Source organism: Bos indicus x Bos taurus, chromosome 18 (assembly GCF_003369695.1).
Source record: "Bos indicus x Bos taurus breed Angus x Brahman F1 hybrid chromosome 18, Bos_hybrid_MaternalHap_v2.0, whole genome shotgun sequence".
Taxonomy (NCBI): Eukaryota; Metazoa; Chordata; class Mammalia; order Artiodactyla; family Bovidae; genus Bos; species Bos indicus x Bos taurus.
The window spans coordinates 9,886,093-9,900,475 of NC_040093.1; the positions used below are offsets into that span (position 1 = coordinate 9,886,093).

The window sequence follows — 14,383 nt, forward strand, 5'->3', positions numbered from 1 at the left end:
GCTGCAGGGCACGTGGTGGCCTGCAGGGGGCCAGGAGGGCTTGCCCTTCAGCGCTCCGCCAAGGCTTAGAAATCTGAATTCCAGTGCCTGTCTGACTTGTGATCTGACTAAATCCCTGGCCGTGTATGGGCTTGTGTCCCCAGGTGGGGATAGTCTTCAGCTTGAGAGCTGGCGAATGAAAGAATGACTTCTAGATGCCTGAAGTGAAGTTGCTCAGTCGTGTCCGACTCTTTGCGACCCCATGGACTGTAGCCTACCAGGCTCCTCGGTCCATGGGATTTTCCAGGCAAGAATACTGGAGTGGGTTGCCATTTCCTTCTCTAGATGCCTGAGTGTTCCCCAAAGGAGCTTCTCACTTTCTGGATTTTCTGGACAAAGCCTTTGCCTTCACAGTGTCCCTTGACTAGGCTGCCGTCCCCTCTACCCCCACCCCCATCCCGTTTTCTAAAATCTGGCTTGAGTCCTTCCCTTTAGAGAACCTCCCTGATATCGCTCAGGCTGGCTCAGGTACCGCCTGGGGGCTCCCACAGTGCCTACGCCACCTCCATTAGAGCGTGTGTCATCGTGTACTGGGGCTCTCTGGGGCCGATGTCTCTCCCCTCTGAACCAGGAATCCTGAGAGGGCAGGGCTGGTTCCGACTCACGTCTGGGTCCCAGCATTGCCCTCTTTTGGCCCTGGGCCCCGGGAGGACTCAGAAAATAGGTATTGAATGAAACACTGCATTAACTGAAAAACCAAACCCGAACCCAAACGGCCCCATACACACACCGTGTCCCATCCACAAACAAACCTGGCCAGAGCTGGTAGAAAATGATGATTTATATACAATTTCCTGGGGACAAGGGCTTTGTACAAAGTGGGGAAGGGGGAGCCGATGGTGGGTGCTGGCGTTGCCTCCATCCCGGGGGGACAGTGACAGGAGCAGGGTGGCCAAGGAAAGGACCAGGTTCTAGCTGACTTCCTCCAAGTTCCGACTCTGTGTCCGCTGGCAGGTGACTGCTCTCTCTGGGCCTCAGTGTCCTCCGCTGTAAAAGGGGATGATAGATGACTCACTAGACTGTTTGAGGTTCCATGGACAGAGGAGGGGAAAGTAAGAAGCTCAGGGTACAAGCTCAAGTATAGACTTAATGCCCGAAAACAACTCCATTCACCGTGAGCACTCACTGTGTGTTTGGGCATTGCTGTCAAAGAAAACTTCGTGCAATGATGAACACGTTTTAGATCTGTGCTTTCCAAGACAGCCCTTGAGACCAGCCCCATGTGAAAACTGGGCATTCCTATTGTGACCAGCAAAACTGAGGAACTTAGTTTTTCATTTCATCTAATTTAAGCTTCAACTAATAGTGTGTTTATTGGGAGCGTGGGAAAACAGGGTATGAAAAGGGACAAGGATAAGAGAACAATTTCTCAATAGAAAATTGTATCTCAAAACCAAAAAGTACTGTCCAAAACAAATGCTGAAATGAAAAGAAAATCATTGAATTTAGAAACTGTTCCTTGATCCAGTTATTGGAAAACTTCTGTAGGTTTCAAAGAACTTGAGTATAGGAATCTACTTATGCAACTGTAAGTTTCATGGAATCTTGATACAGATCAAGTATTTGTAATAAAAGTTTCTCATATGAATTGAGATGTGCTGTGAGCATCGCATTACACATTGGATTCTGAAAACCTGGTATGGAAACAAGAATGTCAAAATATCTCAAAATTTTTAAAGTATTGATTGCATGTTGAGATGACAAGATTTTGGATACACAGGGTGAAATAACATAAATTCTTTAAGGTAACCTGTTTGTTTTTACTTTTAAAAAGATGCATTGGCACAATGTGGTAAATCAGCTATACTTCAATTAAAAATTTAAAAAATATATGCGGCTACTAGAAAATTTAAAGTCACATGTGTGGCTTGTATTCTGTTTCCTATGGACAGCATTGCTCTAGGGGGTTTTTTTGTGGTCCTTTCATTTAACCTCCTGACAACTCTAGCATGAAGGATGATTATGAGTCTATTGTACAGATAAGGAAACTGAGGCAGAAGAGTGAAAGGCACGGATGCTGGAATCAGAGGGCCGAGAGTCCAATCTTGGCTGTCACTCAGGAGCTGTGTGACTTTCAGCAAATGATTGACCTCTCTGAGCCTCGGTGTCCGCCAAGGGGAAATGGGGATAATGGCCACCAGTTTCTCAATTAAGTGAGTTAATTTGTAGAAAGCTCCAGCACAAGGCCGGAGGCACTGAGGCACACAACAGGTGAGCGAGTGCTGCCAAGTGTTTCCTTTGGGCACTAAGGAACCCACGGGCCCCTCCGTGCCTTTCTCCCTCAGGTAACCACCTCCACCCCCAAACCGGTTCCCAGGTTCGCCTCGGAGGCTTCTTGCTTCCCCAGGGTAGGAAGCCCCAGCTTCTCTTCCTTACCTTTGAGGTAAGGAAGATGTAACCTCAAACATCTCCCAGTGCCGTTTTGCTTTTTTTTTTTCACCCCACTCCCAGACTGGACAAAGTTGCTAGAATAACCTGAGCTTTTTCATACCTGGAGGGCTTTGCAGACCCTGCTCCTGGAGGCGGCTCTCTCCTGGCTTGCAGACTCCTGTATCCAAATACCTCCCCGCCCGCTGAGCTTCACTGTTCAGAATGCCGAATGCGGACTGTCCCTCCTCCTCCCAGGTTCCCGCTGGGCCAGACCCAGCGTCCTCTGCCTGTGCCCCTTCCCCTTCCCTGCTCTCCCCTCGACCCCATCAAGCCTGTCACTCTCCAGCCCCGTCCCTCCTGACCCCTGACTCTGCCTGTCCCCTCCTCTCCACCCCGTGGTCCTGTCCCAGCCCCTGCTCAGACCCTGTCCTCTCTTCCTGGACGCTCACCTGGCCTCCTCCTTGGCCTCCAGTCTGTCTGTCCCAGTCTGTCCCCCTCCATGAGGGGTCTTCTTACATCCAGAGCTAGCCCACCGCTTCCCTGCTTCCACTCTGTCATCCCCCACCCCCATGGCCCCCACATCAACAAGTCCAGGGTCCTCCAGGAGCCGCAGGAGCAGAGCATCCTGGGGGTGGGAGGGGCAGGGTACTGTGCCACCCATGGAATCCACCACCTCCGGTCACCCCCTGGACCCTCTCCACCCACTCTGCGCACCCTGCTGGCTCACCCTCTCCCCAGGGTAGCGTGTCCTCCGTCTCCTCCTCCACCGGCATAGGCACCAGGCAGTGGCCAGCAGCAGGAGGGCCACTGGCAGCAGCAGCAGCAGCAAGAGGAGCAGAAGAGGGGACTGAGGGCCCGGCAGGGACGTGGCTCCCAAGGCCCCAGGACTCCTTGGGGGCAGCAGAGTCGGGGAGTCTGCCAGGAGAGAGGTCAGGTGACTGAGAAGTAGGGCCAGGCCAGGGAAGGGGAAAAAAAGGCCTGCCTGGTGCTGGCTGTGTGACCTGGGGGAGGGGGTGGGGGTAGGCTGTGTACTTCTCTGGGCCTCAGTCACCTCATCCATCAAGTGGGTATAATTATTATACCGACTTCATAAGGTTGTCACAGAGATTAAGTGAGTGAATATACAGAAAGTGCTTAGAACAGTGCCTAGCACATAGTAAGGTTGCATTTTATTGATTTTTTTAAAGTCACTAATAGGACTTCCCTGGTGGTTCAGTGGTTAAGAATCCACCTGCCAATGCAGGGGACATGGGTTTCATCCCTGGTCTGGGAAGATTCCACATGCTACAGGGCAACTAAGCCCCTGGGCACAACTGCTTGACCCGTGCAATAAAGCCCATGCTTCAAAACAAGAGAAACCACTGCAATGAGAAGCCTGAACGCCAAAACTAGAGAGTAGCCCCACAACAAGGGCAGCAACGAAAACCCGCACAGCCAAAAGTATATTTAAAAAAATAGTCACTAATAACTTTCTAAATTGGTATGCTTGTTTACTTGTTTAACCAGACCCTATAAATTTTTTAAAAATATTTTTATTATTTACTTTTATTTATTTGTTTATTGACTGGGTGGCATTTGGGATCTTACTTCTCCAGCCGGGGATCAGACTTGTGCTGCTTGCATTGGAAGCTCAGAGTCTTAACCACTGGACCGCCAGGGAAGTCCCAATAATTCTTTATTTCAAATATATCATTTTACTTGTTTTGGCCTTGAGGCATGAAGGATATTAGTTCCCTGACCAGACCAAGGATTGAAACTAGGCCCCCAGGAGTGGAAGTGCAGCGTCCTAACCACTGGATCACCAGGAAATTTCCTGCATTTTAGAATTGGACAAACGTGTGTCTAGTGCTTACCTATTGATTTATATATTCATTTTCTTCCCCCAGTAGTCTATGAGGTCCAGGAGGGTGACAGGAGACATTGCCAGAACCTAATATTTCTTACTGTTGTTGTTTAGTCACTAAGTCATGTCCGAGTCTTTGCGACCCCAAGGACTGTAGCCCACCAGGCGCCTCTGTCCATGGGGTTTCCCAGGCAAGAATATTGGAGTGGGTTGCCATTTCCTTCTCCAGGCACCAGGGATCAAACCCCAAATCTCCTGCATCGGCAGGCAGACTCTTTAAGGCTGAGCCATCAGGGAAGCCCAAATAGTTAATTTACATAAAATAAATATCTGAGTGAATGGACAGATAATAGAACAATGAAAGATACTCTGTATGAAGCCATGATAGCTCACTAGGCCCCACTTGAGCTGGCCCCCTTTATTCCCTCTGTACCCTCACTCCACACCTTTTCCCCTTTGCTTACTTGGCCTCAGCCACTGGGGCTCCCTCTTGATTACTTAAACAGGGAGGCAGGTTTCTGCCTCAGGACCTTTGCACTACCTGTTCCCTGGTTTGCAACTTTGGGTGACTTTCCAGCCGACCACTTCAAGCCATGATTCCACCACCCCGTTTTAATGTGCCTGCATAGGACTCATTACACTCAGACACTTTCCTGTTTATTTATATGTTTACATGTTTATCATGTCTCCCTGATCAGCAGGTTAGCGCCCCATGGACACAAACTTGGTCTTGTTCTGTGCTGTGTCTCCAATGCCAAGCATCAAGGAGATGGTTAGTAAAACTTAGTTGAATGGATAATTAGTGATGCATGTAAATATGAACACCAAACAGCGGTTAAGTGGTTAGGAATTCACCTTAACATGCAGAGGATGCCGGTTCCATCCCTGGTCAGAGAACTAAGATCTCACACATCAAGGGACAACTAAGCCTGCACACCAACCAAAAGCCCATGTGCTGCAATGAAGACCCAGCGCAGCCACACACACACACACACACACACACACCTTTTTAAAAAAAAGGAGGACTTCCCTGGTGGTGCAATAGATAAGAATCTGTCTGCTAATGCAGGTTCAGTACATGCTGCAGGGCAACCAAGTCTGTGTGCCAAGACTACTGAAGCCCTCCGGCCTAGAGTCTGTGCTCCCCAACAAGAGAAGCCACCGCAATGAGATGCTCACACACCGCAAGGAAGAGGAGCTCCCTTTTGCAGCAACCAGAGGAAGCCCACGCACAGCAACAAAGACCCAGAGCAGCCAAAAGTAAATAAAATTATTTTTTAAAGGGCTCTTTGTGATTGAAATAATTATCTTAAAAATTATAAAACTATGAGAATTAAATTAAATAGCATTACTGATTGCCAGGGCAGAGAGGTGGGAGTTTGGGAATGAGGATCAAGTTATGCAAACTCAGGGATTTCCCTGGCAGTCCAGTCCAGCAGTTCAGACTCCTAGCCCATTGCAGGAGGCACGGGGCCCATCCCTGGTTGAGGAACTAAGATCCGACAAACCGTGTGGTACAGCCAGGAGAAAAAAAAAATTTTTTTTTCATAAGATGCAATCCTAATCCCTAGTCCCTCAGAATGTGACCTTATTTGGAGATCAGGTCTTCAAAGATGTGATCAAGTTAAAATGAGATGGTTAGTAGTGGCCCTAATCCAATATGACTAGTGTCCTTATAAGAAACTGAAATCTAGACACAGAGATATGCATGGGGGAGAGCACCACGAACATGAAATTGGCCATCTACAAGCCAAGGGAGACAACTGAAACAGATCCTTCCCTCACAGCCCTCAGAAGGAGCCAGTCCTGCTGACTCCTCAGTTACAAGAGGATGAACTTTTACTCTTTAAATCACCTGGTTGGTGGTACCTTGTTACAGCAGCTGATACACACTACTTACTACACACACATGCATGCCTGCAGTTATGCATACATAACTGATAAACTCTGAAAAACTCTGTGGATTGCACCCCTGTCAATTTCTTGTGCTGTAATTAACATTACCAAGCAAAATGTACCACTGGGAAGGCTGGGTAAACAGTGTCCAGGACCTTCCTGTACATTTCTTTGCCCCTTTCTGTGAATCTGTAATTATTCCAATGTAAAAAAGTTTTAAAAATAAACCCACCTATAACATACTAAAAAATAACAAACACTAAAAATCCTGAAAAATAAGTGAATTTACCTTTTTAAACTTTTTAAACATGGCTATAAGGAAATTTACACTCAAACATGTGACTCTCATTCTGTTTCTATGGGATAGAGTTGCCTCAGAGAAACAGGCAAGGCTGGTTATTCCCTTCTCAGGGACAAGTAAACTGAGACCCAGAGGGGGGTGAGCTTGGGGAAACAGGCCCAAGTCACACAGCCCATGGGAGCCCTGAGTGGAATGGGTGAGGAGTGGGTGGGGCCGTGGGCTTGGGGGCAGTGGGAGGCTTTACCCGGCTGACACTGTAGTTCCAGGCACCGGGAGAAATTCCGGTGGGTGATCCAGGGCTTCAAGGCCTCCAGCTGCTGGTGAGTGTCCTGCAGGAGGTGGGAGATGTTGGCCTGGACGAAGCGAAGACAGCTGGGAAGGGGCTGGGGGCACGGGAGGGAGACGTCACCACGGCATCACCCCCAGCGTCACCTCAGGTCAAGGGTGAGGCCTGGGTCTCATGGAGAGTCTGGACCTTTGCTCCCCCTGGTTGCTAACAACCAGGCCCAGTCAGACCTGGATCAGGAGGGTGTTTAGGGTACCCTCCTTCTCCCTGTTGCTAGGGGTAAGAACCCCTTAGCAACATCCTTCAACAGGGCCTGAGAAATGAGCAGAATTGATGCCTTTGGCCCTTACCCCTGGGCATCCTCCAGTACTTAGAGAAGTGTCACCTCCCACACCAGGCCCCAGCAGGTCTGAGGTTCCAGCTCCACCTCCCTCGGGGTGCTCCCAGTCAAGGGGAAACCTCCAGTAAGGCCTAGCAGACCTTTGCTGCCAATCCCTAGGAAAGCATCAGGCTCTCCGCACTTGTCCCCCAAGTTCAGGGCTGACCTGGAAGGCACATGAGGTGACAAAGTGTATCTCGGTGTTGACATCCTCCAGCAGTTTCTCCATCTCCGACCCAGCCACGGTCTTGAGCCGTCCCATCCAGCGCTGGGCCAGGACCAGACGCCAGAACGCCCCGCAGAGCTTGTCCTGGGGGGAGACCACCCAGGCTCTGGGTCCCGCGGGTGGGCGGAGGGGGATGGGGGCCAGGACTCCTGGGTCCCCAGGGAGGGGGTGGCCTGGTGGGCACACTAGCCTGGCCCCTAAGGGGGCGGTGAATCTTGAATTTCTCCTTCCCACCTCCATCCTGGGCCCCTCCCGTCTGTGACTCACGTCCTGCAGGTTGGAGGCAACAGTGACCGGGTAATCTTGAAGCAGGTACTTGGACTGCGGGAGAAAACGGGGTCAGGCCTGCGCAGACGGGAGGAAACAAACTATGGGGAGCCAGAGTGAGGGGGCGGGGACCTAGAGAGAGGGGGCGGAGACCCAGAGAAGTGGGGAGGGGACCCAGAGTGAGGGGGCGGGGATCCAGAGAGAAGGGGGCGGGGACCCATAGAGGGGGCGGGGACCCAGCGAGAGGGGGCGGGGACCCAGGGAGAGGGGGCGGGGACCCAGAGTGAGAGAGAGGGTGGGGACCCAGAGAGAGAGAGAGAGAGAGGGAGGAGACCCAGAGAGAGGGGGCGGGGACCCAGCGAGAGGGGCGGGGACCCAGGGAGAGGGGGCGGGGACCCAGAGTGAGAGAGGGTGGGGACCCAGAGAGAGAGAGAGAGAGAGAGGGAGGAGACCCAGAGAGAGGGGGCGGGGACCCAGAGAGAGGGGGCGGGGACCCAGGAAGAGGGGGCGGGGACCCAGAGTGAGGGGGCGGGGATCCAGAGAGAGAGAGAGAGAGAGAGAGAGAGAGGGAGGAGACCCAGAGAGAGGGGGCGGGGACCCAGAGAGAGGGGGTGGGGACCCAGAGTGAGGGGGCGGGGATCCAGAGAGAGAGAGAGAGAGAGGGTGGGGACCCAGAGAGAGAGAGAGAGAGAGGGAGGAGACCCAGAGAGAGGGGGCGGGGATCCAGAGAGAAGGGGGCGGGGACCCATAGAGAGGGGGCGGGGACCCAGGGAGAGGGGGCGGGGACCCAGGGAGAGGGGGCGGGGACCCAGAGTGAGAGAGAGGGTGGGGACCCAGAGAGAGAGAGAGAGAGAGAGAGGGAGGAGACCCAGAGAGAGGGGGCGGGGACCCAGAGAAGAGGGGGCGGGGACCCAGAGAGAGGAGGTGGGGATCCAGAGTGAGGGGGCGGGGATCCAGAGAGAGAGGGCGGGGACCCAGAGTGAGGGGGCGAGGACCCAGAGAGAAGGGGGCGGGAACCCAGAGAGAGAGGGCGGGGACCCAGAGGGGGGGGCGGGAATCCAGAGTGAGGGGGCGGGGACCCAGAAAGAGGGGCGGGGACCCAGAGAGAGGGGGCGGGGACTCAGGGAGAGGGCGGGGACCCAAAAAGAGGAGGTGGGGATCCAGAGTGAGGGGGTGGGGACCCAGAGAGAAGGGGGCGGGGACCCAGAGTGAGGGGGCGGGGATCCAGAGTGAGGGGACGGGGACCAAGAGAGAGAGAGGGCGGGGACCCAGAGAGAGGGGGGCCGGGACCCAGAGGGGGGGCGGGGACCCAGAGAGAAGGGGGCAGGGATCCAGGGTGGGGAGATGGGGACCCAGAGAAAGGGGGACAGAGACCCATAGCGAAGGGGGCAAGAATAGGGGGACGGACGACGGATGGGAACCCAGAGGGAGGAGGCAGGGGGCTACAGAAACTCTTGACAGGGGGAAGTCAGAGCCAGAGACAGCACCTCGGGCTCCGATTGGGAACAGGGACGCTCACCAGCTTGCCGATCTTGATGGCAAAGGTGGAGGAGATGGGGCTGTGGCGGAAGGAGCAGTCGGGGGTCCCTTGGAGGCCAGGGCTAAGCAGTAACAGCAGCAGCAGAAGGGAGGTCTGCGGGCGGGGCAGGGCGGGGGCTCCATGGACTCCACACACGCCCCCCTCCCTCGTGGAGGCTGCCTCCGGCAGCCCCCTGTTCTCTCTTCCCTCTTTCCCCTTTCCAGCTTTCCCGCTTCTCAGCCCCTCCTCCGCTTCGCTCCTGTGTGCCCACCTCCGACCATCTTTCCCTGTATCTCTCTGCTTCTGGACACGTGCTGACCAGTTTTCACCCTCCTCTGCCCGCCCTGTCTGTCTCACCTCCCATCTCCGCACCTCAGCCCATCTCTCTCCACTTCTGCTCACCTCTGCCCAGGATTTTCTCATCTTTGCCCATTCCTCTGTCTTTTCATGCTCATCTCTCCTGTTTTTCCCTAGATCTGAGTCCTATCTTCCCCATTTGCCCCCATCTCCCTGTTTCTTCCCCCCACCCCTGTCCATCTCGCCTACTTCTGTCCACGTCCCCCGACCTGTGTCAATTTCCCCCACCCCTGTCCATCTCCTCATCTCCCCCACCCCTGTCCATCTCCCCACACCTGTCCATCTCCTCATCTCCCCCACCCCTGTCCATCTCCCCACCTCTGTCCATCTCCTCATCTCCCCCACCTCTGTCCATCTCCCCCACCCCTGTCCATCCCCCATCCCTGTCCATCTCCCCCACCCCTGCCCATCTCCTCATCTCCCCCACCCCTGTCCATCTCCCCCACCTCTGTCCATCTCCCCCACCCCTGTCCATCTCCCCCACCTCTGTCCATCTCCCCCACCCCTGTCCATCTCCCCCACCCCTGTCAATCTCTCTCACCTCTGTCCATCTCTCTCACCTCTGTCCATCTGCTCACTTCTGACCACCCCAACTCTGTCCATCTCCCCCCACCCCTGTTCATCTCCCCACTCGTGTCCACCCCAACTCTGTCCACCTCCCCTCTAAGCTCTGCCCATCTTGACACTGCCATTCCCCCACCTTAACCCCAAGGGATACGCACAGTTGGGCTCCAGGCTGGCGCCAGCACTACCATTTCTGCCGGGGGCCCTTCATGCCTGTGGCCGGATCTTGGAAGGGACAGAAGAGCAAGTCTCGGACCCCCACACCCCAGCCCCTTCCTTGCCCGCCCCTTCACCTCCCCGCCCCTCCCTCGGTCCTTTGATGTGGCTAAGTTTCCGCCTCCTACTCTATAGGGCTTCCTGCGTAAAGCACAGTTACGGTGAAAACTCCTCATCTCCCCTTCTAAGAACTCCGACGTCCGGTGCCCGCAACTCTGCTCAGGCCAGGGACCCAGGAACCCGACCCCCCGCCGTCTGCGCTCAGCCCCAGGAGGGGGACCCCGGCCCCGCCCTTCGGGGACCCGGAGTCCATTTCTCCTCACGCACCAGGCTTGCCCCAGCTGGGTGTGGAAGGGGCCACGCCGGGTGACAGCCAAAGATCGAAAGTGAAAGGAAATTTTGGGGGGAGAGTGAGCTGGGGTGGATCGGGCTGGTGCAAGGGGCGCCACCTGGTGGTGACAGGTGGCAGCTGACGCCGCAGAGGGCGCTTTAGCGGGACTTACGCTCAAGGGGTCTGAGCTTGGGTTGATAGCCCGGGTGGGACACAGTGAATGTGGCGCGGGGGCTCCAACGTGGATCTGTCTCTGGCTAGAATCAACGCAGCTCGGGAAAGGAGGAGGTCACCCTGAGCCCTTCACCTTTGCCTTGAAACCCCACCCCCACTCTCCAACCCCCATCTCCTTCCACAGGGAGTAAGTGACAGCTCCAACCTTCCAGGTGTTCGGGCCCAAAGCCTTGGAGGGGACCTGTGACTCCGTCTGCCTCTCACCGCCCACTGACAGTCCGATCCATCAGCAAGTTTGTTGGCTGATCGTCAAAATGTGTTCAGAATCCCACCGCATCTCACCCCCGCCACTGCCACCACCGTCACCCACCTGAAAATCGTTTCCTCCTCACCCTACCAGCCTCCCTGCCTCAGCCCTCGCTTGCCAGTCTGTTCTCCATGTGCAGCCTGAGGGAGCCTGTGAAGATCTAAGTCCCCTCACCTCCCTCCTCTGCTCCACGCTGGCCCCTTACCCGCGCACCTGCCACACAAGTCCAAGTCCTCATTGTGGCCTAAACAGAGCTGGTCTCTCCTCCTGCCTCTCTCCAGTCCGGCCACACTGGCCTGAGGCAGGCACATTCCTGCCCCAGGGCCTTTGCACTGGCTGTTCCCTCAGTCGGGAATGCCCTTCCCCGAGATACCCACATGGCTCAACCTGATCTCATTCAGGTCTTTGCTCAAATACACGATGCAAAGGTGAGCTGCAACTACCGAACCCGCCTTCTTCAACTGCTCAAGCCTGTGTGCCAGGAGCTCATGCTCTGCAACAAGAGAAGCCACGGCAATGAGAAGCCCGCGCACTGCAGTGAAGAGGAGCCCCTGTTCGCCTCAAGTAGAGAAAGCCAGAGCATGGCAATGAAGACCCAGTGCAACCCCAAAAAAATTTTTTTAAAAATACACAAGGTGAAGCCTTCCCCAACCAACCTTTTTCAAGTCGCAACCCCCTCCCAGCACTCCCACACACATGAGCTTTGCTTTCTCCCTTGTCACTTATCAGCTTCTGACACACCACTGCAGTTCATTTATCTTCTTTATTGTCAGTTGTCCCCATTAGGACTTCAACTCCAGGACGACCACAGTATCTGTTTATCCTGCTGGATCTCCAGCACCTAGAACCATGACTGGCTCACAGGTGCTCCATCAATATTTGTTAAATGAATGAACAAAAGGATCCTGGCCCCCTCTGCGTTGTTGTCATATACTGGATAATGCACCTGCTCCTGGGCTCTGTTTCTTGGGTGACAACCCCTAACTCCCTGGAACTTCCAGATAGGCGTGTCTCTGTTATTAAGAAGGGCTCCCTGACCACATCTGAGTTTACACTAATGAGGTGACTCAGGATGGGGGCTGGGCAGGACCAGAAAGTCCAGTCACATGACTAGAGGGCTGAAACTTCTCACTTCCAATCTCCAACCTCTCACCTTCAACTTTCAGGGAAGGAGGCAAAAAATTGAGTTCAACTTCTGTCTCCAACTTCACATGGCTTTTTCTCTTCCCCGTCCTCTCCTCTTTTGTCTCTCTTTTGGAATTATTTATTTTTGGTTGCACTGGGTCTTCATTGCTGCATGGGCTTTTCTCTAGTTGCAGGGAGCGGAGGCTACTCTCTAGTTGCAGTGTGTGGGCTTCTCACTGGTGGCTTCTCGTTGCGGAGCACAGGCTCTAGGGCACTTGGGCTTCAGTAATTGTGGCACCTGGGCTCAGCAGTTGTGACTTCCGGGCTCCAGAGCACAGGCTCAATAGTTGTGGCTCACGGGATTTGTTGCTCCATGGCATGTAAGACCTTCCTGGACCAGGGATTGAACCTGTGTCCCCTTGGCAAGCGGATTCTTTACCACTGAGCCATCAGGGAAGTCCTCCTCTTTTGTCTCTTATAAAAAAAAACAACTTGTATTTAGATACAGGGTCTACTTGGATAACCCAGGATATCTTATCTTGAGATCCTTAACTTACTTCCATCTTCAAGGATTATTTTCCAAGTAAGATCACATTCATAGGTTCCATGGATGAGGAAGTATTTTGGTGGCGCCACCACTGAAGCCGCTAGTTCCCTCAAAGCTGTTTCTCATCTCTGGGCCTTTGCACATGCTGTTTCCTCTGCCAGGGATGCTCCCTGCCCGCCACCTCCCCCACCACACCTTTTCTAATTAGATGCTCATTGCCCTTCAAGGCTCAATGCAATCACTATTCATTAGGGAAATACAAATCAGAGCCATGGTGAGATTATCACCTCACATAACTTGTTAGGTTGGCTAACAGGTTATGACAGAGAGGGGGAGGTCCTTGGTGGTCTAGTGGTTAGGATTTGGTGCTTTCACTGCTGGGGTCCAGGTTCAATCCCTGGTCAGGGAACTGAGATCCCACAAGCCAAGCAGCACAGCCAAAATAAATAAAATAAATAAATGTTGGAGAGGGGATTGTGGAGCTTGGTAACTTGGTACAGCCACTATGGAAAAAAGTGTGAAGGTCCCTCAAAAAATAAAAAATAGGGACTTCCCTGATGGTCCAGTGAGTGTGGGTTCAATCCCTGATTGGGGAACTAAGATCCGATATGCCAGGCAGTGCGGCAAAAAAAAAAAAAAAAAAAAGATTGGATTATATACTGAGAAGTAGCTGAGAGTGGATCTTTTGTCCTCACCACAAATAGGTGACAGATGTGTTAACTGTGATACTCATTTCACAGTGCATTAAAAAATCCCATTGTAGACTTGAACTACTGATATATACAATGTTTAATTGTCAATCATACTTCCATAAAGCCGGGGGAAAAACTCAATGAGGATGGCAATTGCCTTGTGGAGATTCCTGCCATCTCTCATCCTCACTTCATATACAGACAGACACACACACACTTAAGTTGGGAAAGGTGTCTCCTTTGGGCTCCCAGAGTGCCCCGAGCTGCTTCTACTCTATAGTACTTTACCTGTCACCGTATGTCATGTCTGTGTGTCTTTTAACCCGAGCTGAGCCCACCTCTCCTCTGTTTACAAACTCTCTCTGGCTCCCAAGTGCCCTTGAGACAAATTCCCAGCCCCTGCTGACATCTTCATTTTATTTTAAATAATTTGACTGCACCACATCCTCGTTGCAGCATGTGGGATCTAGTTCCCTGACCAGGGATTGAACCCAGTCACCCTGTACCGGGAGCTTGGAATCTTAGCCACTGGACCACAGGGAAGTCCTAACACCTTGCTTGGTTTTGGCTCAGTGAGACCCACTGCAGCCTTCTGATCTCTGGAGCTCTAAGATAATACATTTGCATTGTTTTATTTAAGCCACTATCTTGTGGTCGCCGTTACAGCACTGACAGGAAGTGAATGCGCCTCTCATCCACTACATGAGCTCATGAGGCTAAGTAAGCTCTGTCTCGTTCATGGCTGTCCCCAGCACCCCACTCACAGCAGGCGCTCAACTGATTTTTGCTGACTGACTAGATGGCTGTCTTAACCAGGAGCTCTTGCCTCTTGGCCAGAGATGATTGGACCACTAGTAGACACCTGTGGCATTCATTGTCCTCTGTGGTCTTTGTTGGGGTTATGGAGACCTGCTGTAGTTGGCCTTGACTAATTAAAGCCTCAG

The 14,383-nt window shown here is 53.1% G+C and overlaps 1 protein-coding gene across 5 annotated transcripts; it reads right to left on the reverse strand.

Moving 5' to 3' along the window:
• Window positions 1-802: 802 nt before the first annotated feature.
• Window positions 803-10,701, reverse strand: FLT3LG (fms related tyrosine kinase 3 ligand). 5 transcript variants are annotated; one of them, XM_027515151.1, is made up of 8 exons: window positions 10,591-10,700; window positions 10,206-10,272; window positions 9,127-9,240; window positions 7,608-7,661; window positions 7,281-7,424; window positions 6,694-6,778; window positions 3,137-3,324; window positions 803-1,026 (listed from the first exon to the last, which is right to left on the reverse strand). In XM_027515151.1, exons 2-8 carry the CDS (start codon window positions 10,236-10,238, stop codon window positions 820-822), a joined length of 825 nt encoding a protein of 274 aa, XP_027370952.1. In that variant the 5' UTR covers window positions 10,239-10,272; window positions 10,591-10,700; the 3' UTR covers window positions 803-819. The 5 variants fall into 5 exon arrangements, with proteins under 5 accessions (XP_027370952.1, XP_027370950.1, XP_027370951.1 ...); XM_027515149.1 differs by having other exon boundaries at window positions 6,694-6,832; XM_027515150.1 differs by lacking the exon at window positions 10,591-10,700 and adding an exon at window positions 10,392-10,580 and having other exon boundaries at window positions 6,694-6,832.
• Between the last annotated feature and the right edge of the window lie 3,682 nt (window positions 10,702-14,383).

What these genes read in the sequence shown, in the direction of transcription:
- FLT3LG (XM_027515147.1), bottom strand. Translation starts at nt 10,238, where the DNA reads ATGGTAGTGCTGGCGCCAGCCTGGAGCCCAACT. An exon ending in CGCCAGCCTGGAGCCCAACT is followed by an intron (nt 9,241 to 10,205) that starts GTGCGTATCCCT and finishes CCCCGCCCGCAG; the next exon opens with ACCTCCCTTCTGCTGCTGCT. An exon ending in GGAACTACAGTGTCAGCCGG is followed by an intron (nt 3,325 to 6,693) that starts GTAAAGCCTCCC and finishes CTCTCCTGGCAG; the next exon opens with ACTCCCCGACTCTGCTGCCC.